Source organism: Callithrix jacchus, chromosome 18 (assembly GCF_049354715.1).
Source record: "Callithrix jacchus isolate 240 chromosome 18, calJac240_pri, whole genome shotgun sequence".
In the NCBI taxonomy this organism is placed as follows: Eukaryota; Metazoa; Chordata; class Mammalia; order Primates; family Cebidae; genus Callithrix; species Callithrix jacchus.
The window spans coordinates 16,857,117-16,878,863 of record NC_133519.1 but is presented as its reverse complement, the minus strand read 5'-3'; the positions used below and the strand labels follow the sequence as shown (position 1 = coordinate 16,878,863).

The 21,747-nt window shown below is 51.9% G+C and overlaps 1 protein-coding gene, 1 long non-coding RNA gene, 1 other non-coding gene and 1 pseudogene across 9 annotated transcripts in view; 2 read left to right on the top strand and 2 right to left on the bottom strand.

The window, feature by feature from the left end:
- The window catches only part of MEF2D (myocyte enhancer factor 2D), a 37,261-nt gene extending 22,640 nt beyond the window's left edge, over positions 1 to 14,621 (top strand). For 4 of the 6 annotated variants that reach the window (XM_035280140.3, XM_035280139.3, XM_078355988.1 and 1 more), the window contains 6 exons: positions 622 to 812; positions 1,315 to 1,335; positions 2,580 to 2,709; positions 9,019 to 9,259; positions 9,746 to 10,052; positions 10,388 to 14,621. In XM_035280140.3, coding sequence (XP_035136031.1) covers positions 622 to 812; positions 1,315 to 1,335; positions 2,580 to 2,709; positions 9,019 to 9,259; positions 9,746 to 10,052; positions 10,388 to 10,399 — 902 coding nt within the window. In that variant the 3' untranslated portion in view covers positions 10,400 to 14,621. The remainder of the gene's footprint in view (positions 1 to 621; positions 813 to 1,314; positions 1,336 to 2,579; positions 2,710 to 9,018; positions 9,260 to 9,745; positions 10,053 to 10,387) is intronic. The other 2 variants (XM_035280142.3, XM_035280141.3) reach the window with 1 other exon arrangement.
- Positions 7,511 to 7,648, top strand: LOC118149407 (U4 spliceosomal RNA). Its single transcript, XR_004736776.1, has one exon. It is a non-coding gene; the product is annotated as a U4 spliceosomal RNA (small nuclear RNA).
- LOC108589042 (large ribosomal subunit protein eL32 pseudogene) lies at positions 14,537 to 20,406 on the bottom strand (annotated as a pseudogene). Its single transcript, XR_013529430.1, has one exon. The product of XR_013529430.1 is annotated as a large ribosomal subunit protein eL32 pseudogene (transcript).
- LOC144580238 (uncharacterized) lies at positions 14,537 to 21,154 on the bottom strand. The gene is made up of 2 exons (XR_013529431.1): positions 21,071 to 21,154; positions 14,537 to 14,871 (listed from the first exon to the last, which is right to left on the bottom strand). It is a non-coding gene; the product is annotated as an uncharacterized LOC144580238 (long non-coding RNA).
- Between the last annotated feature and the right edge of the window lie 593 nt (positions 21,155 to 21,747).

Sequence of the window (21,747 nt, the reverse complement as noted above, 5' to 3'; positions counted from 1 at the left end):
TGTTATCTGTCTCCCAGCGCCAATAATACCATCACCAACAGTGAATGGCCTGTTTCCCCCAAGCTGTGGGCAGCTTGTCACATGTTGATCCAAATCACATCGACCACTGTCACAGCACGTGGAGCAGTCTGAGCGGTTGTTGATTTGTCATGGTGACCAGGCTTCTCACTGAGGCCCGGATTCCAGGCTGCCACCCCTTCCACATCCGGGTCATGGTGGGTCCTGTCTGGGGCAGACTGTGGGATCTGAAAATGCTAGACTTCCTGCCTGTGAAGACCAAAGAACAGAGAGGACAGGGAGAGGCTTGGTCATCACAGAGCCTAGAGGCAGTGGTTGCTTTTCACTTCTTCCCACTGACCTGAGTCCCGTCACCAAGCCCCATCACATGTAGCTTGCAGTTAGAGGAATGAACCTAAAGATTCAGGAGTAAGGGGTACTCGCCTCCCATTATTCCCAAGACATGAAGTATTTGGGGAACATCCGATAGCTCAGCCCCCACTCAAAGCCTTAAGCATGGCTTTGAGAGGTTCCGGGTGACAGGAGTATTGGTGTGGGGAAGTTAACAGGGATGAAGGGTAGGCCCATGTTTTTCCTTTTACCCTCGTGTTGTCACTTCTCCAGGGAATGGCTACGTCAGTGCCCGGGCTTCGCCTGGCCTCCTCCCTGTGGCCAATGGCAACAGCCTAAACAAGGTCATCCCTGCCAAGTCTCCACCCCCGCCCACCCACAGCACCCAGCTTGGAGCCCCCAGCCGCAAGCCCGACCTTCGAGTCATCACTTCCCAGGCAGGAAAGGGGTTAATGCATCACTTGGTAAGTGGGTGTCTGGGCCAAGGGCAGGGGCTGGGGAATGGAAGAGTAGGGACAGGGGAAAGAGCAGACCTCTAGCGGAAGAGATGAAGGCTAGCCAGCAGTTAGGACTTCCCAAGAGGGATCATGGAAGCATGGCTTTTTATGAGCTCGCTCTTCCCAGAGGGCCTTTTAAGAGGTTGCAACATAAGAAGTATCAGCCAAAGGCAGTAAAAAGGGACAGGAGGTGAGAGAGAAGGTTCTGTGATGGGGAAGATCATAGAAAGGATTTGTCACTTCAGCAGGAGGGATGGAGATTAGATGGTGAGCATTTCCTAACTGGTGGAGATTGGGATGGAGCAGCTCTGGAAATCAGTCAGGACAGTGAAGAGCTCTGCCTTTGTAGGCTGGGTAGAGCCATCCTACTCTTATGCAGAGAGGTGGATGGAATGGCTGTGGGACAGAGGTGTGGTGTAGGGCAGAGATCAGAGACTGAACATCCCCTTGGTTTTGTTTCTGCTCTCAGACTGAGGACCATTTAGATCTGGTAAGTGAGGCTATGAGCTGTTTGCTGTGGCTTTGAATTCTGGGTATTGCTCTGTAGTCCCCCAGCATGAAGTACATGTGCGTCCTTGGCCTCTCGCCTGTTTGTGGACTGTTGCTGTTTCTTTGCTTAGTTGCCAGGAGCTGTGCTTAGTGCCAAGTGGGATTCAGAGGTATAGGGGGCGGGGGTGAGAGGTCAGACATGCGTGTGTGTGCCTGTGTGTACGTGAATGTCTGCATGTGGTGTTACATTCATTCAGACACACCTTCTTCTGTGTGTATATACGTGTGCAAGGGGGAGTGGGCCAGACTCAAGAGGTCCCACCCAGATGCCTAGACTAGGCCTTGGACACGGGGACTGGATCCCATAGTCCTCTGACTCCACTCAGGCTCACACTGCATTCTTGGGATCTAGGACAGGATCCTCCTTAGGAGGGAGGCCAGCTGGATGGTGAAGTCGGTGTTTCAGGGGAAGCCGAAGCCCAGGCCTAGGCTGGACTTGTCCTTCTTGGTGGGGCTTCCCACCTCCCTCGTGTCCCCATGCTCCCTCCTGTACTTACCCCATGGCATGGGCACTCAGAGGCAGGCACAGCTGCTCATTTTCCTCCTCTCACACACTTACATACTCACCACCAGCCAGGAGTGGGGCGGGGGCTCCTCCCTCCCCAACTCCCTGACGGGAGGCCAGAGAGGCTGGAAAAGGCAGGCAGGCTTTGGCGGCCAACACGGCGGCAGTTTCGGCCCCAGCGTGGAGTTGGAATAAACAAGTGACTCAGCGGCAGATGGAGCTGACAGCCCCACACACGTGTGTGCATACGCGCAGGCACACGCCACGCCAGGCCCCACATTCCCCTCACAGATGCCAGCACGCCTCTGCCGGGGCGCGTGCAGCAGTGTGAAGGATGGAGAGTGGGCTCCTGAGGGACGGGATGGACGATGTCTCCCTTCCCTCGCTCTGCACTGGGAGGCTGGGCGAATGTTGGGGCTGAGGCCACAGGGCCGGCACACGTGCTTTCATCTTTGCACGTGTGTTGGTGTCAGTGAATGTGTGTGTGCATGTTTCTCTCCGTGGATCTGAGTGTCTCTGTGAATGCACCAATGTGTGTTTGTGTGTCTGGGGGGGCCTCCGTGCTAAGGCACCCCACCTTGGCTTTGGATTCAGGGACCCCACCTTCGGCTTGGGATGGAGGGCCAGCATAAGGCTGCCCACCTATCAGCCGCCACCTGACAGATGGTTTTCTCCTGCAGAACAATGCCCAGCGCCTTGGGGTCTCCCAGTCTACCCATTCGCTCACCACCCCAGTGGTTTCTGTGGCAACGCCGAGTTTACTCAGCCAGGGCCTCCCCTTCTCTTCCATGCCCACTGCCTACAACACAGGTGAGTGTTCATGTGACATGTGCATGTGTGCACTTGGGCTTGGGGCTGGCAAGTGACCAGGCAGAAATGTTATATATCCCCTGGATAGGCCCCAGCTGAGGGGGGCCATTGATTTGGGGGAGCCCTCACTTGATTATGGTAAACAGATTTAGCAAATAAAAGCACAGAATGCCTTTAAATTTCAGATAAAACAAGTAGTTTTTTAGTACCAATATGTCCCAAAGACATTCTTCTACTAATGTATGTCCCAACGGCATATTTAATTTTAGGGGTTTTGTTTTTTTGTTTTGAGACAGGGTTTCACTCTGTCACCCAGACTGGAGTGCAATGGTGCCATCATAGCTCACTACAGCCTTGAACTCCTGGACTTAAGTGATCCTCCTGCCTCAGCCTCCTGAGTAGTTGGGAGTACAGGCACATACCCCATACCTGGCTTTATTTTAAATTTTTCTGTACAGACAGGGTCTCTGTGTGTTGTCTAGGCTAGTCTCAAATTCCCAGTTTGAAGCAGTCCTCCTGCCTCACTCTCCCAAAGTGCTGTTACCAACTGTGCCCAGAACCAAAGATATACTTGTGCTAACAAATCATGCTTTTGTTTCATCTGAAATCCACATTTAACTAGGCATTGTGACGGGGGTTTTTTTTTTGTTTTTGAGAGTCTCGCTCTGTCACCCAGACTAGATTACAGTGGTGGGACCTTGGTTCACTGTAACCTCCGCCTCCTGGGTTCAAGTGATTCTCCTGCCTCAGCCTCCTGAGTAGCTGGGATTACAGGCACATGCCACCATACCCAGCTAATTTTTGTATTTTTAGTAGAGACAGGGTTTCACCATGTGGTCTGGGCTGGTCTCAAACTCCTGAGCTCAAGTGATCCACCAGAGTGCTGGGATTACAGGTGTGAGCCACCATGCCTGGCCAGCATTGTCTGTTTTAAAAATAGTACCTAATGGAGGAGGGACCCCCTGTCTTCAGAAAGCCTCCAGCCTGAGGAGAAGACAGGACAGGGGCAGGTGAGCAGGTGCTTCGGCCTGACCAGTCTCTAGGCTCCAGGTCCGGGGAGTGGTGAAGGGAACGTGGTCAGTTCAGAAAGGCTTCCTGGAAGAGAATGAAGGAATGAGGGAGAGAAAAGACAGGGAGGCTGAGGAGCCCAGAGAGAAAGCACAGTCAGGGTCAGTTTGCCAGCTTCTTGGGAAAGCCAACTGGGGGTTCCAGGGCAAGGCAGAGGGGGAGGAAGAGGGTCTCTCGTTTAATTTTGGCATGGTGGTAGAATGATGAGGGAGAAAAGTTGGAGAGTGGGATCTGAAGGTAAAGAGTCACTTGAGGACATGAGAAAGGCCTCTGGATACAAGAATTCAGATAGGACACCCAGTGCCCAGGCTGTCCTGAGTCCGCAGCACCATCCTGGCCTGTGTCACATACTCACACCTGCCCAGAAACAGTCTGTGACACTCAGCCATCCTTGCCTGAACTCTGAGCCACTGTGTTAGGAAGGACTTGCCAAGGAGGAACCTCCTTGTCCCCTTGTTCCAGAGCATTCATGTGGCTGGGGAGCCTGGGCTGTTTCCAGATAGAGACCTCTGCCTTCCCCAGGTTCTCTCACATGTGAATGATTTTGTCAGGCCAATTCCTATGAAGAGTTTAGTCTGGACCAAAAGACCCATAAACCTCTCCCCCTTCCCCAAGCCTCCTAGAGTTGAACCATGCTAGGTACCAGACACCAGTGCAAATACCCACCAAATCCCACCTCCTCCCCATGTGTAAAAATCCAGAACCCAGCCCCTCTTTATAGCAAAGCCCCTCATGGCTGGTAAGACAGCTGGAAGGACTGCCTCGTGTTCAGGAACCAGACTCTGGCTTGTGTGTCTGTGTGTAGTTACCACCCAGGTGTCTGTGCACCCCTTCTCCCTTGCATGTGCACCCATGTGTGTGCCCAGCCCCAGGCTACTATGTCCTGGCAGCTTTAGAGACGGCTGCTTCAGAAGACACACCCTGTCGGCTCGTCTCCCCATCTGTAAGAGGAGTGGGTAGACAGGAGGTCTATGAGGCTTTTCCAGCCCTGCCACTGGGGCTCTGGGGTCCAACCAGAAAAACTAGCCCTGAGAGTGGGGTGGGCTGGGGACAGGGACAGTTGGTGGAGGGCAGCTCAGACAACCTTTTAGACCACTTTTCTGGAGCTGTTTATTATGGTGGGGGGCGGGGGGGTTCTGTTTTTCTGCCTTATTCTTGGGCCCACGGTCTTTGTGAAGCAGGAGGAAAGTTAGTTGGTGTTAGCCAACCTGGGATAGGCACTCAGGAAGGTTAGACTTAAAGATTCTCATCTGTCACTTTGGCCTGAAAGCAGTTTCCACCCCTAGGCCACCCTTGGAGTCCTGCTGGGAAGTGTCTGAGGTTTCTTATCAACTCTCAGAGAGCAAAGGCTCCCTCTCCTTTTGCTGCAGAAGCAGCTAAGCAGATCTCAGTTTAAACACCAGGTGTTTTCAGGTGACCCTAGGTGTATAAACAACACCCCAGTGAACACATTGCTGTTTAGTTGTTCACTGTTTACAGTCCTTGGCTGCAGTTCAAGTTCCGGCTGGGGGTAATGGGACTATGGTAATGCCTCGTGTAAGAGCCTGGTCCCTTGTTGACACTGGCTGCATAGGCCTGGCTGTGGTGGCTCTGGGAGCAGACCAGTTGGCTGCCAGGTGGCCTGGGGGCCATGTTCTTCCTGGCCCTGGGGAGCCAAGCCTCCCAGTAGATAGGGCTAGAATCTGGTGGGACAGTGTAGGGCTGGGCGTCAGTCTCCACCACTCACTCACTGAGGGACCTTAGGCAAGGCACTGCACTGTTCTGGGCCTGGCTTCCTAGTTTGTAGAACAAGTGTTAGAAATAGTTGACTCTGTTACTGGATGGCAAGTCTTGAGTGTAAAAAAAAAAAAGAGAGAAGAAAGAAGTAGTTGACTGTAGGGCTCATTTCTGCCCTTGCTTGCTTTTTAAATATAAGCAAAAGTCCTGGCCCACGTGAGGATACTAGAGCCAAGCACAGACTGCTCTAGAGTGTGATTTAAAGGTAATGGAGTCCTGGGCTCCTGTCTTAGCTCTGCCACTGGCTTTCTCCAATCTCCATGACCTGGAGCCTGTTCCTCAAACCCGAGGCTGCAGTTGCCTCATTTGTAAAGTAGTAACAGGTCAATCTTTGGATTATTTTTCTGTGAACCAGGCACTGTTGTACCTGCTTTCTGTGTATGAACTTGCTGAGTCCTCACAACAGCTGTTTTGTAGGTAGGATTATTACCTCCAGTTTATAGGCAAAGTCAGTAACTTGCCCAAGGTCACACGGCCTAAGTGGAGGTAGACCGGAAGTTTGACCTCATCGCTCACGCCTTTAACCTTACTGCCGTATTGCAGAGAGAATGCTATCTTCCCTGCATAAAAACAGAGTGCCAGAGCAAATGACTCCCTGAGTAATAGCGTAGTGGTGGGTGTTGGGATGGTTGAAGGATGCATTCCCATCACAGCACTCCCACTACCACAATGCAGCCTCAGGGAGAACATTTTCTTTCTTTCTTTTTTTTAAACAGAGTCTCACTCTGTTGCCATGGCTGGAGTGCAGTGGTGTGATCTCTGCTCACTGCAGCCTCCACCTCCCAGGTTCAAGTGATTCTCCTGCCTCAGCCTTCCAAGTAGCTGGGATTACAGGTGCGTGCCACCACGCCTGGCTAATTTTTTAATAGAGACGGGGTTTCACCATATTGGCCAAGCTGGTCTTGAATTAGGGAGGACATTTTCTAAACTGCCCCAAACAGGATACAGCATGAAACATAACAATGCTGTGTAAATCGTGAAACATTCCATGATCCTATTTATTCTGTGACAGTGCAAAGGTCAGTTTGTTCTTTCAGGTAGACATTTTATGAATTAATGAGTGCCCCTCATTGGGAGACCTGCTAGAACCTTGGCCAGCTGTGCCCCCAGCTGTATGTGCCCTTGCAGCCCCTCTACCCCATGTGCATGAGGCCTCAGGGGCTAACTTGTATTCCTCCGTATTTTTTTTTTTTTCATCGCTGTTGCCCAGGCTGGAGTGCAGTGGTACAATCTTGGCTCACTGCAGCCTCAGGCAATTCTCCCGCCTCAGCCTCCTGAGTAGCTGGGACTACAGGCACATGCCACCATGCCCGGCTAATTTTTTTTGTATTTTTAGTAGAGATGGGGTTTCACCATGTTGGCCAGGCTGGTCTCAAACTTCTGACCTCGTGATTCACTCACCTCAGCCTCCCAAAGTGCTAGGGTTACAGGCATGAGCCACCGTGCCCAGCCTGTGTTCTCTGTGTTTATGTGTGTGGGCACAGCAGCTCAAACCCTGCTGCTATAAATTTTAGGTATTGACAGTCAAGGAGGCTTGGGGGCTGTGCCATAGGTGGAATGGTAGTTGCAGTGATTTGCCTCTGAAGCCCTATCCACCAAGCTTTTACCAGGGCTCCCCACTACCTTAGAAACGCAATTGGAAGGCCAAGGGTGGTGGCTCACACCTGTAATCCCAGCACTTTGGGAGGCCGAGGTGGGTGGATCACCTGAGGTCGGGAGTTTGAGACCAGCTGACCAACACGGAAAAACCCTGTCTCTACTAAAAAAAATAAAAATTAGTCAGGCATGGTGGTATGTGCCTGTAATCCTAGCTACTCGGGAGGCTGAGGCATGAGAATTGCTTGAACCTGGGAGGAAGAGGTTGCGGTGAGCCAAGATTATGCTATTGAACTCTAGCCTGGGCAACAAGAGCGAAACTACATCTCAAAATGAAAAAAAAAGAAAGAAAGGTGATTGGAGCTTTGGGCAATGGGGTATCATAGCCAATGAGGCTTATCCAAGGTATAATAGTTGCTAACTGAAAATTTTACCAATACCCACCATGATGACTTGAAATATAATTGGCATGGGCAGTTTCTGACAGTCTCTACAGAGACTAACCCCCCCCCAAAAAAAGGCAATTGGAGACTTGGCAGGTGAAAAGATGACAGTTAGATGTAGACCTTCTCTACTTTCCTTTCTCCTCCCCAATCTTTTTCCTTTTTAAAACTGTTATTATAAGGCTGGGCATGGTAGCTCATGCTTGCAATCCCAGCACTTTGGGAGGCCGAGACAGGTGGATCACCTGAGGTCAGGAGTTCGAGACCAGCCTAACCAACATGGTGAAACCCTGTCTCTAAAAAAAAAAAAATTGTTATTATGAAAGTGTTACTTATGATTTTTTTTTTTTTTTTTTTTTTTTTTGAGACAGGGTCCCACAGGCTAGAGTGCAGTGGCATGATCATAGCTCACTGCAGGGTCAACCTCCTCAGGTTCAAGCAAGTCTCCTGCCTAAGCCCCCTGAGTAGCTGGGACTACAGGTGCATGCCGCCACACCTAGCAAAAATTTTTTTTTAATTTAAAAAAATATATTTTAAAATAACGATTTTCTTTTCTTTCTTTTTTTTTTAAGACGGGGTTTCACCATGTTGGTCAGGCTGGTCTTGAACTCCTGTCCTCAGGTGATCCGCCCACCTTGGCCTTCAAAGTGCTTGGATTACAGGCGTGAGCCATCATGCCCAGCCCCATACCTAGTGAATTTTTAAGTTACTTGTTGAGATGGAGTTTCCCTATGTTGCCCAGACGGGTCTCAAACTCTGGGCTCAAGTGATCCTTCCACCTTGACCTCCCAAAGTGCTGGGATTACAGACATAAGTCACACACCCAGATATTTTTAAAACCCTTTGGTCGGACGCAGTGGCTCATGCCTGTAATCTCAGCACTTTGGGAGGCTGAGAGAGGCAGATCACTTGAGGTCAGGAGTTTGAGACTAGCCTGGCCAACATAGTAAAACCCCATCTCTACTAAAAATACAAAAATTAGTTGGGCGTGGTGATGCATGCCTGTCATCCCAGCTACTCAAGAGGCTGAGGCAAGAGATTCACTTGAACCTGGGAGGCAGAGGTTGTAGTGAGCCAAGATCATGCCACTGCACTCCAGCCTGGGCAGCAGATTGAGGCTCCATCTCAAAAAAGAGAACAAAACAAAAACCACAACTTTTCATCCTGTTAAAAAACAGCACCTCATAGTTATTATGACTTAGGTTTCTTCAACTCTGAGTACCATCGTCTAGTTATTATGACTTAGGTTTCTTCAACTCTGAGTACCATCGTCACTGAATTTTTATGGTCTTCTTGAATTCTTTACATCTGTCATTACATACTCCCTGTCCCCTCAACCCCACAGTCCTCCTGGAGGCAGCTCCCTCATAGGAGCCTGTGTGCTGTCCCCGAACTCCAGGTTCATCCTCACTTTTCCTCCATGCAGATTACCAGTTGACCAGTGCAGAGCTCTCCTCCTTACCAGCCTTCAGTTCACCTGGGGGGCTGTCGCTAGGCAATGTCACCGCCTGGCAGCAGCCACAGCAGCCCCAGCAGCCGCAGCAGCCACAGCCTCCACAGCAGCAGCCGCCGCAGCCACAGCAGCCACAGCCACAGCAGCCTCAGCAGCCGCAACAGCCACCTCAGCCACAGTCCCACCTGGTCCCTGTATCTCTCAGCAACCTCATGTGAGTCCTGGGGAGACTCCATGTGAGTGTGTGGGAAGGGAGAATTGAGGAGCAGGAAGAGGAGGGGCCTCTGGGGAGCAGGGTTCCCTGCAGGTTTCTAGCGGACATCCTGTGAGGATGTGCACTGCGCAGTCTGTTAGGCAATAGTGGCAGCACTGGGGTCTCTTGTACATGCCGAGGAGGCTCACCCTGAGCCCCTTCCATGAGCTAGCCCAAGGGTAGAGGGTGGGAGGTGGGGGAGCCCTGGATTGCAGAAGATGACACGGGATGGAAAGAGAACTAATATTTCTTATTTCCCTTCTCTTCCCTTCATTCAACCCTCTTCTGATCTCTGTCCATCCAATTGCCTCTCCCCCACACCCCATCCACCATATTCTTATCCTCCATTCTCTCTCACTTTCTGTCTGGTATCCTCCTGTCACTTGTTCTGTCACTCACCCCCTCTGTTTCTGTCCCTTGTACCCCATTTCCACTGCCTGCCTCCAGCCCGGGCAGCCCCCTGCCCCACGTGGGTGCTGCTCTCACAGTCACCACCCACCCCCACATCAGCATCAAGTCAGAACCGGTGTCCCCAAGCCGTGAGCGCAGCCCTGCGCCTCCCCCTCCAGCTGTGTTCCCAGCTGCCCGCCCTGAGCCTGGCGATGGTCTCAGCAGCCCGGCCGGGGGATCCTATGAGACGGGGGACCGGGATGACGGACGGGGGGACTTCGGGCCCACACTGGGCCTGCTGCGCCCAGCCGCAGAGCCTGAGGCTGAGGGCTCAGCTGTGAAGAGGATGCGGCTCGATACCTGGGTACTGTAGCATCACCTCTCCTGTCTGCCAGTGTCTGCTACACCCAGGGACTGCCCTGCGTGCCCCCATCCTGTTTTGTTTCCCACCCAAGAGGACTTGTGGCCCACTAGCCCTTCGCCAGTCCTTCTAGGGCAGCACCAACACCCCTTCACCCCTGCCCAAGGCCCATCTTCTCCCTCCCTCCAGCATCAGTCCCTCTGCTCGATGACTTCCCCTCCCCCACAGCTGGCCCTGCCACTAGAATCCCGGCCCTATGGGGAAAGGGGAGTGGGGGGTGCACACCCATAGCCTGGGCCACCCCCTCATACCCCCTTCTCCATCTCCTCTCTTCACAGACATTAAAGTGACGGTTCCCACTCCCCTCCTCTCAGCCTCCCTGATGAAGAGTTGACAATCTCACCGCCCGCCCTTCCCTGCCCCGGGCTCCTCCCGCTCGACCCCCACCTCCTTTCTTGTGCTCCATGTCCTGTTGACGGTTACATTTGTGTATAATTATTGTTATATTATTATTATTATTATTATATTTTTTTTAATTTGGATTCTCGCTTTGGAGAGGGGGATGCTCTCATCCCCTCTTTCTGTCCCCCCCACCATTTTCACTGGCTGGGGGGGCTCTGTTTTTCGCGGGAAGGGGGGACACTTTGCACGTTGTACACATATGCTGCAGGAAGGGGGTGCGGGGCCCGATAGGCCTTTGGGACAGGACAGGTGCCGAGCCCTGCATGTGGAGCCCTCCCACCCCATCTCCCCAGATAGAGGGAAATAACCAAAAAACTACCAAACAACAAAAAAAAAAACCCACACTATAGACTGAAACCCTAAAGTGGGCTTTACGGGTGGGTTTGTGTCTCAAGGGGAAAGTGAGGCAGAGGTTCTGAAAAGGGTCTCTGTTTCTGGGTTCATGTGGCCAGAGGCACATGGAGCAGAATACTGAAGCCTGGCCCCCAAATGCCCTGCACACACGTGCCATACCTGTGCTGATTCTTGTGTGTGCTGCACCCCCAAGGTGTGTGGGTGCTGGCTGAGCTTTGGGCTGGGAAGGCAGCCTGGGGAATCTGAGGCTGGGGAACGGGTTCGAGGTGAGGGCCTCTCTGGAAGCACATTTGGAGAGAAAGACAGAGCCATGAGGAGAGGGCTGCGGAGGGCAGAAGGGCTAGGCAGGGGGCAAATCGGGCCCCTCCTTCCCCAGCTTTTCTCTAAGATATACAGTGCAATAGCTCCCCGCCCCTCGTTTGATGCCAGCCCTGTAAAGCTGGCCACAATGTGCAGGGAGAATGGGGAGAGGGTCTTCAGTGAGGTGGCTTGGGGTGAGAGTCGGCCTGGACCTCCCTGGGGTGATCCAGGCCAGAGCTCTTTCATTGGGCAAGTGTGGTGAGGGGATGTCCTTGGCCTTGCACGCACACTACCTGGGGGAGTGGACACTGGGATGGTCTGCGGGGTGCGAGGTCCGTGGAGGGCCCACCTCCCTCATTCTGCCTCGGCCCCTCTCCCTAGCTTCTCCTGTTAGCTCCTTCTGCTCCTGACCCCACCTCCTTGCTCTTGGTGCCCCATTGTCTCTGGCTACCTCCTTGTCCCACCACCTCCAGGCCGCATCCCACCTTCCCTCTTGGCTACTGTAATTGTAAATAGCGACCTTTGGAAAATGTTAGCAGTGTAACAGTCCAGGAAACTGTTTTTTGTTGTTGTTGTTGTATTGATATGAAATGAGATTCTATTTTTGTCAAAGTATATTGTAATAATAATGACTCAAACGGCCCGTACTGTACAGATGAGATTCTTCTGCTGTTGTTCTTGCTCCCCTCCCCTCCTCTGAGTCCGCCCCTCTCTGCTGCCTCCTCAGCGGGGCAGTGGCAAGGGGCCCAGGGGCAGCCGAAGCACGGAGTCCTGAGACCTCAGGCAGGATCGTTGATTAAACCAGAGGGGCAGGCCCCCAGCCTGCTCTCTAGGACCACCCCCCGCACTAAGGGGCCTGGCCTGGGGTGACGTGGGCAGGCAGACTGCACCACTCCTTCACACAGCCCAGCTCCTCTGCCCAAGGGGTGCGGTGCTCCCTTGGGGTTTCCTTCCACTTGGAGAGTAGAGTTAGACAAGGCCCAGTTTTGTTAGCTGACCATCTTTGCCCACCTCTATGCTATGACCCAGCCTCTTGCAGTATTTCCATACTTGATGCAGGGAAGGAACCAGAGCAGAGGGACCTGTGAGCACACATGTACCTGTGTTCATGAGGGCATCTGGTATTTATGTGTCTGAGTGCTTTGTATTTGTGTATGTGTGTGTGTGTGTGTGCGTGTGTGTGTGTCTGGTTGCATGGGTGTACCTTTGTATTTATGTGTGTGTCTGGTTGCACGGGTGTGCCTCTGTGTGTCTCTAAGCCTGGCTGGGTGTGTGCCTGGAGCTCTTGGGGTATCTCTGTGTCTGTGTGTGGCTGGTGTGTGTTTACAAAGGGACGTTTGGCTGTCCCAGCTCCACACCCCTGGCTTCAGCTCTCTGACCCCCACTCCCGTCTTCCCCTGCTCCTTTCCTTGTGCTCACCCTCAGCTCTGACGCATTGAACTGCAGTTGGGGGGATTGGCAGTTGGTCCTCTGTGCTTCTCCCTGCAGCCCTACCTCTGCCAGGGCCTCTCCCTCCAGGGATTTCTGCTTCCACCCACACTTGTCCACTTGGTCGCCCACACTTGACACACAGTTCCTGGAGTACCCTCTTCCCCTAACCCCAGACCTGCTTTCAGAGTAAAACTCAAGTCCCGCTTTCTCCCTGAAGTTTCTCCCTCAGCTGAGCAGTGATCCGTTCTTACTCACTCTTAACCCCAACCCGCTGATAGGGTGGGGACCGCATGTCCAGCCTTCCCACCTCTCCTACAGGCTTCTAGAGGGAGTTTCAAGAACTGGCAAGCCACAGCCAGGTGCGGTGGCTTACGCCTATAATCCCAGCACTTTGGGAGGCCGAGGTGGGTGGATCACAAGGTCAAGAGATCGAGACCATCCTGGTCAACATGGTAAAACCCCGTCTCTACTAAAAATACAAAAATTAGCTGGGCATGGTGATGCGCGCCTGTAATCCCAGCTACTCAGGAGGCTGAGACAGGAGAATTGCTTGAACCCAGGAGGCGGAGGTTGCGGTGAGCCGAGATCATGCCATTGCACTCCAGCCTGGGTAACAAGAGGGAAACTCTGTCTCAAAAAAAAAAAAAAAAAGAACTGGCAAGCCTCGATCCAGGCCTTGGCAGAAGCCAGGGTATAATCTTGTTCATGCATGCATCCCCAGAGCCTCGCCCAGTGCCTGGCACATAGTAGGCACTCAATAAATGCTGAATGGGTGAATGGTTGAAATGACAGGTGCTCAATAAATGAATGCCTGGCCTTCCCTTCTCAGGTTGTTCCCACCATTAGTCTGCCCACCTTTATAGGCTGGGCTTGGCCACCATTAAACACAGGGTGGGGGTGAGGGCCCCTGCAGTTCACGGTGCAGTATTCACCAGTTTTGCCCTCTGCCTCATAAAGGCAAACCTAGCTTTTGATTACCATGTGTGGATGTTTCTGTGTCCTTTCTTCTCTGTCCCTGGGGACCGGGTGGTCTGTGAATATGTGACATTTCTGCAGTTCAGTATCCGAAGGTTTCTTTAGTGGTAGGGGCTCCTGGGCAGCCAGATGACTGGGTCCCTGGGAACCCAGACCTCAGATGGGGACTTAATGTCTTCTTCCTCTCAAGCCAAATTCGCCTCCACCCACTCACTCCCTTTGAAAAACTGGGCATTTGCCAAAGTAACCACTGGAGTCATCTAATGGCCCTCCCCTCCCCAGGTTTCCCACAGCTTTCAGGGACAGTGGGCAAGAGGACCCCACCACCACCACCACCTCAATGGAACACACCATCCTCCCCCTCAACAGCACACTCAGTGCAGCGAGACTGACCCCTGAACCCTTCCCAGCCCTCCCCACCTTGGACAGGAAGGAAGTAATGCACCTTCTCTTGCTGATTATTTATTTGTTTGGAGAGACAGAAATGTAAAAGTGTATCTAGAAATATCTATATCTATATATTTTTAACTGACTCTTTGGAATCCCTTGGGGTGGGGTGAGGGGTAAGTTTAGGCTTTCCTGAGAGGGGAAAGACAGGGAGCCTGGGAACTCCGTGTACTCCCCTTTGCTGCCTCTCCCCACCCCTTAAATTGGTTGGTAGAAGGAATGGCATTTGTATGGGGGGAGGGAGGCTGGAATGGAGAATCTGGATTCTCTCTTCCCCATTCAAGTCCCAGAGGGAGGGAGGGGGTGAGAAAGAGGAAGGGAGGGGCAGGATGGGCCGTGGAGGTGCCCCACCCCCACACCTGACAATCACCCACACTCCTGGGGCTCTTCCTGGGTCCTGGGGCAGGGCGAGTCCAAGTGTGAGGCTGTTGATTTGTTTTCAATATTTCTTTTCGTGCTGTATGGTGATGCTTTCTTAGTATTCTACACAATAAGAAAAGACAAAGTCCTCGAGATTCTTATGAGTTTTGTTTGAAAACTCTTTCACTATATTTGTTGTAAAGAGGTTTACTATTAAAAGAAAAAGAATACACGTTTCTGATACTTCGGCGTGGGTTTTGGTTTCTTTTGTGCGGCTAGGACGGGAAGGAAGGACTGGTGTGGCCCCGTCAGGGTGAGAGGCAGCACTTCACCTCAGCAGGGAAGAATCCGAGGTGGCCTGCAGGGCAGGGCAGTTCCACAGGTCTCAGGTGGGGTTTTCAGGTGAGAATTTCTTCTAAGTGTTCTGTCAGAAGGAGGCAGCCCCAGCCCGCACTACAGAGGGGCTGCCCAGCTAGAAGCTTCAGGAGGGATTCTGGAACAGAAACAGAAACACCAGCGTGGGGTTGGAAACAGAATGATGTTGGGTGTGGGAGTGTGGCACGGTGAGGACCTTCCCTCCTCAAACACCCCAAAGGACCACACCACCCCACGGTGTCCTCCAGCCAGGGTGGGCTGCTCTTAAACTTGCCTCCTTGACCGGGCTCGGTGGCTCATACCTGTAATCCCAGCATTTGCAGATCACCTGAGGTCAGGAGTTCGAGAGCAGCCTGGCCAACATGGTGAAACCCTGTCTCTACTAAAAATACACAAATAGCTGGGCATGGTGATGGGCACCTATAATCCCAGCGACTTGGGAGGCTAGGGCAGGAGAATCGCTTGAACCCAGGAGGCGGAGGTTGCAATGAGCTGAGATCTCGCCATTGCACTCCAGTCTGGGCAACAGAGCGAGACTAGACTCTGTCTCAAAAAGAAAAAAAAAACCTGCCTCCTCATACTCAGCACAGTAGTGCCCTGGGGCAGATGCAGCAGCTGTGGAGGAAAGCAGATCCGGCTTGGCTCCCTCTGAAGAGGGTGTGGCTGCTCTTCTGTACCTAGCCCAGGTGCTGCAGAGACGAATGTGGAGTGCGAGGGGCTGTATACAAATGCCTAAAACCTAGGCGGCATGGGGAAGGCTGTGGGTGCTGCACATGTAGCCTGTTGTGGTAACACATAGGAGTCAGGCTTCATGCCCTGGGTTTCTGCAACATGCAGTGGAGCCTCTGTACTGGTCCTGCTTCCTTAATAAGGTTATCGCAGGCTTCCCCTCACTTCTCCCTCAATAGGGGCAGAGGAACGATGAGCTGAGCAGGAAGGGCTTAAGAGGATACCACCCTCCAGATAAGGCTCCTTGTTGGTTACCTGTTCCCCTGTAGCAGCTTCCAAGATGACCTCCAGTTATCCCTGCCTGGTATTCATGCCCTTGTGTGGTCCCCTTCTACAGTGATTCATGGTTGGTATGTAAGTGCAATTAAAAGACAGAGTGGCCAGGTGCAGTGGCTCACGCCTGTACTTCCACCACTTTGGGAGGCCAAGGCAGGTGGATCACCTGAAGTCAGGAGTTCGAGACTAGCCTGGCTAACATGGTGAAATCCCATCTCTGCTAAAGATGAAAAAATTAGCCAGGCGTGGTGACACATGCCTGTATTCCCAACTACTCATAAGGCAAAGGCAGGAGAATCGCCTGAACCTGGGAGGTGGAGGTTGTGCAGTGGGCTGAGATCACACCACTGCACTCCAGCCTAAGTGACAGAGTGAGACTGTCTCAAGAAAAAAAAAGAGTGATGGCATGTGACTTCCAAGGCTAAGTCATGGCTTCTACTGTCTCTCCCCGCTTCCCCTCTCTGTTTGCCCTGGGGAAAGCCAGATGCCATACTGTGGGACACTTAAGTAGCCCTATGGAAAGGCCCACATGGCTAAGAACCAAAGCCTCTTGCCAACCACCATCTGAGCGAGGTCACCCTCTCCTCTGTCCTCATAGTTCCCCAAATTCTGCAGACGTTGCTACATGTGAGAACCCACTGGTACAGTGTACACTCTAGCTCACCCACAGCCATGAAGAGAGGACCTTTCTCTGTGGTGACCAGAACAGCCCTGATTCTAACACCCAAATCCTGAGCAAAACCGCTCTCTTCTGCACATCTGCTGTCGGTTCAAGACTGGCCTATGCCTCCTTCCTTGTAGGCATCATTCCATGATGTCTTGAGTAGGCATTAGTATTTCCCACAAATACTTGCTGTTCTCTTCCCTTCCTGGACACACAAAAGGCTGTGCATCCCAGTCCCTGTATAGTCAAGTGGGGTCATTGGACTAGTCATTATAGGTCAGCAGCCTATAATGGGAAGTAATGTGTGTCCCTTCTGAAATGCAGCCAGGGCCTGATTCTCCAAACACTCCTTCCCTGTTGTGGGAATTGCAGAAGCACAGGTTGAGGAGGAGTGCCAGCAGATCAAAGCAGCCTGGATTGGTAAGCTGCCCTAAGGTTTTATCCAGCACCATAGTGGACTTTGTGTGAATAGAAAATGACCGTTATTTTGTTAAACAACAGCAATTTTGAGTACTATGTTTGCAGTATAACCTATCCTGACTGCTACAGGATCCCTCTCACACTTGGACAACCTTGAAGCCTCATCTACTGTATACTCCTTATTCACGTGGTGCAAGGATCTCTGAACTTGGCATAGTCCAGAAGTAACTGGTTCAGCCTCTAGTTCTGCCACTTACCAGCTGTCACATTCTCCGTAAGCTTCTGTTTCTGTAAAACAGAGCTAATAGCTGCCTGTTTTCTCCCACCCCCCACCTTCCCCTTCCCCAACCCATCCTCCCCATCTTTGGCCCGGCTCTGATCATCTAACACCTCATGGTTCTCTGCTACCCACCATCTAAAGTGCTAACTCCTTGGCCCGTGTCGCAGTCTTCCCCTCACTTCTCCCTCAATAGGGGCAGAGGAACGATGAGCTGAGCAGGAAGGGCCTTCAAAGAGCCAGCACAACCTTTTTCCCAGGCTTAGTCCCTATGGCTCCCTGTGTATCCCTTGGAGTCTAGGCAGACCAGAAAGCCCCATCCATTCCCTGACAGATCCTTTGTGGTATGACTCATGCTATAATCTGTCTAAAATGCAACAAACATTTATCAAACACCTATACTGTGAAACCTTGTTGGGCACTGGGGACATACGAATGAGATAGCTCCTACCTCCAGGCAACACAGTCTAATGGCAACAAGAGACTGAACCAAGAGTTTACACTTCAGTCTGTGTTAAATGCCATATAGAAAGAATGTAAGGGGGGTTCTGGGATCAGAGCTGTGGCACAACCAAATCCAAACTAATGGAAATGAGAGGAGGCTCCTTAGAGGAAGTGCTTAAGCTAGATTTTGAAGACATATAGGAGTTGCCTGGGCAAATGAGAGTAAGGAAGACATTCCTTATAGCAGGAATAGCACATAAGGTATGGAGAGACTACGGAGGCTTCGGGAAATCAAATACTGTGGCGCAGGTCAAAGGAGCAGCACACAGAACCGAAGAGGTAGGCAGAGGCCCCAATATGAAAGGCCTTGATTACCAAGACTTGGATTTTATTCTGCAGAAGATATTTGGTCATCAAACGATTTTAAATAGAGGAAGGACTTGGCCACATTTGTATTTCAGAAAGCTCCTGCCAGTAAAAGTTCCCCTCCGACAGTAACACTGAAAAGCAATTGGAAAGGAATGCTGCATTGGAGGCAAGTGGCCTGTCAGGAACCTCTACAAGTAGAAATAGAGTCGACACCGAAGGAAGGCATAGACAGAAGGACGGAGAAGAAATGAGTTTGGTAGACGCCGAAGAGAATACTTACGGCTACTTGTCAGACAGGAAAATAGATACTTGATCTGGGCGAGAAGAGGTCTAGCAAAAAACTGCTCTACACGCCTATTTATCTGCAACCCTTCCTATCTTTGTTTTTTTTTTTTTAATTAAGGAAGGAAGATGCCAGTTTTATTTAAACACAAAACGTGCACATAAGCTGTCTACTCATTTTCTTCACTGCGCAGCCTGGCATCGGGGTTGGTGACTCTGACGGCCAGCTGGGCAGCTCTTTCCACGATGGCTTTGCGGTTCTTGGAGGCAACACTGTGAGCGATCTCAGCACAGTAAGATGTGTTGCACATCAGCAGCACTTCCAGCTCCTTGACGTTGTGGACCAGGAACTTCCGGAAGCCACTGGGCAGCATGTGCTTTGTTTTCTTATTTGCTCCCATAAGCAATGGTAGGCATTAAGATCTGGCCCTTGAACCTTCTACGAACCCTGTTGTCAATACCTCTGGGTTTCCGCCAGCTACGCTTAATTCTGACATATCGGTCTGACTGGTGCCGGATGAACTTCTTGGTTCTCTTTTTGACGATCTTGGGTTTCACAAGGGGTCTAAGGGTGGCCATGATGCCGAGGAGATCGCTGCTACCTCTGTAGGCAGCACCGAGGAAGCTCCTATCTTTGTTTTACTCCTACAATTTTCCTGTCCTTAAATTTTTCCTGATTTCTCTCCCTCCCCTGGTCCTGCCCAGCTGACTGTGGTAGCCTCCAATGAAGTGTCTTAGGAATCTGCCCCTTCTTTATAGCACCTACCCAATTTTACCTGGAAATTTAGGTACCAGTTTCTGTTTTCTCTTTACAACCAGACTGAAGCTCCCAGCCGATGGGTGCAATGGCTCACACCTGTAATCTGAGCACTTTGGGAGGCTGAGGCAGGTGGATCACCTGAGATCAGGAGTTCAAGACCAGCCTGGCCAACACAGTGAAACCCTGTCTCTAGTAAAAATACAAAAATTAGCCAGGTATGGTGGCACGCACCTGTAATCCCAGCTATTCAGGAGGCTGAGGCAGGAGAATTGCTTGAATCCGGGAGGCGGAGGTTGCAGTAAGCCAAGATTGCGCCACTGCACTCTACCCTGGGTGACAGAGCAAGACTCTGCCTCTCAGAAAAAAAAATAAATAAATAGAAAAAATGCACTGTTCTGTCCATGTTTGTGTCTGGCTCCATGCCTGGCACGCAGTATGTATTCAGTGGGGCTAAAATGAGATAATGTATGTCAAAGTGCACTCTGTAAACCGTGGACTGCTACAAACCCTATAGATTTTTAAAAATAATACTCAAGAGCTGTTTCCTCCACTCACATGGCATCAAAAAGAAAAATAAAAAAGTTTTAAAAATATTAGTAAGTAAACAATAATCAAGAGCATGTAACTTTTTGCAGCTTCTCCTCCATTTCAGCTGCAAATCAGCTCCTGAAGCAGCACAGATCCTTAGGGTTCCAGTTTCCTGGGCTCAGGTATTGGTTCACAGAAGAATTAGCACTCACTGGCCTCCTGCACCCGAAGAGGCAGCTCTTGGTAGGCGGGAGGCAAAGGGTGGTATTCGCTTCAGCCAAGAAGGCCAGACCAGTTCTCTGTAGCTCATGTTCTTCTGACTCACACCCCTCAGTCCCATGGGCTGAGTAACTTTTCCAGCCTTGTGATTGTGGAAACTTGTTTCAGAACAGCGGATGTGGAAGGGACACTGGGCGAACCCACCCCAGGTTCCAGAATGGCTCGCTGTTACTGATGCCAATACAGCCCGCTCGTATTTGTTTGCAGTCTTAAGTCACTGTGTCACTGCCCGAAGTCCATTCCCCCACCCTATTTCAGTTGGTAAACCAGAGGCCCAAAAGGAAGAGGAGGCGCTAGGAAGCTCCTGCAGCCTCCCACACTTCTCCCTGCTAGGTCTAGTTCAGATCAGCCTCGGGGCTCAGGATTTAGTGCTTCCAGTCGGACGGATTTACGTTTGACCCTTCCTCCCCTCCCCACACCCCCGCCCCTCCGCGCCACCTTTGCTTTGTACTTGCTGCCAAGTGTTTAGTTTCTAGGGCTTAGCTCCGGCAATTCGTTTGGTCTCATAAAGTGCGGTCCCCGCCTTCGCAGGGGAGAGTCACTCCTATTTACTGCGCATCAGCCGCCACGTGCCCAATAAAAGCTGGTGACGACGCTGCCGGCCGGAGCGGGGAGGAAACGGACCCCGCCTACGGGAGTCACGAGCCCACCAGGCCCCGCCCTCACGTGACCTGCGGGGCCGGTCCTTGCCTGTCTCACTACCCTCAGCGGAGACCTAAGGCTGGCGCCGTGTCACCCAATCCCTGCCCTGCCAGCTAGAGACGGGCGGGGACAAGGGAGCGGTTCCGGGTTCAGAAAGAAAATCTCCATCTAAGGCAAAGGGGTAGAAAGGAGGTCGAGGGAAGGCAATAAAGTCACTTGTTTAATCTCCTCTATGTTGTAAACTCCCCGAAGGCAGAGATCACCATATTCCTAAGTGTATGGCACACAGAAGACACTCAACAAATGGCTGATTGACAACTGGGCCTTGGGACCCTGCTTGGATGCAGCGCCAGTCCCGCCGCCCTGCAAGCAGTTCCCTCATCCCTCTCCCTGGCGCCCTTCCCGCTGTAACACAGCAAATGAGGCAATGGTTCCGCCAACCAACGCTTCCAAGCCTGCGACCTGCCGCCCGTACAGGATCCTCAATCGGCTTGTCTACACTGCAGTGGGCGCGGACAAAGACCCCAATCCACTCTCCGCGCCCCTGCCGATGGGCGGGAAGCGGAGCCTCAGCCTCACCCCACTGGCTCTGCCAGTGACCGACGGAATCATTAGCTAACCGCAGCCTGGGCAGAACGCATGCGTACCCAGAAGATGTGCCCCTAGATGGGGGAAAAACCGCCGAGAGTCAATTTTGGCTGGGTTTCGCGGGGTCTTCCCGGAGAGGGTGCGCATGCGTAAATCTAACGCCTCTAAATCTAACGCGCTGCTCAGTTCGAGGGGAGACAGCGCCCTCTGTCCTCCTGGCTGTTTTCCGGAACTCCTAACCTCAGTCAACACTGCCTTGGGACCTGGTGCTACCTTGGAGATCCAGCAGAAAGGAAGCATCTTGGCCCCTGCCTCAGGGGTGATGCGACGGTCCCCAAACACCGCAAAGTCTTTAGCCTGGGTCTTTGTGCAGAGGCCCTAGGAGCGGGGGACCAACGATGGCGCAAACATTGATTTGAGGAAGATGCTTCGCAGTTTACAAAATGCGTTATAATCATTGTCTCAGAGGTTCCTCACAAAAAACCCTCCAGATAGCAGATAGGTTGTCAAGTAAAGAAGCTGACACTCAGGAAGGTGAAGGGGACGAGTCCGAGGACAGTGCCTGTCAAGGCGAAATGGCCTGGAACCCAGGAGACCCAACTGCACATTCTGTGCTCTTTAATTTTATTTATTTATTTGAGACAAAGTCTTGCTTTGTCGCCCAGGATGGAGGGCAGTGGCGCGATCTAGTGGCACAGTGGCGCAGTGGCTCACTACAATCTCCATATCCCAGGTT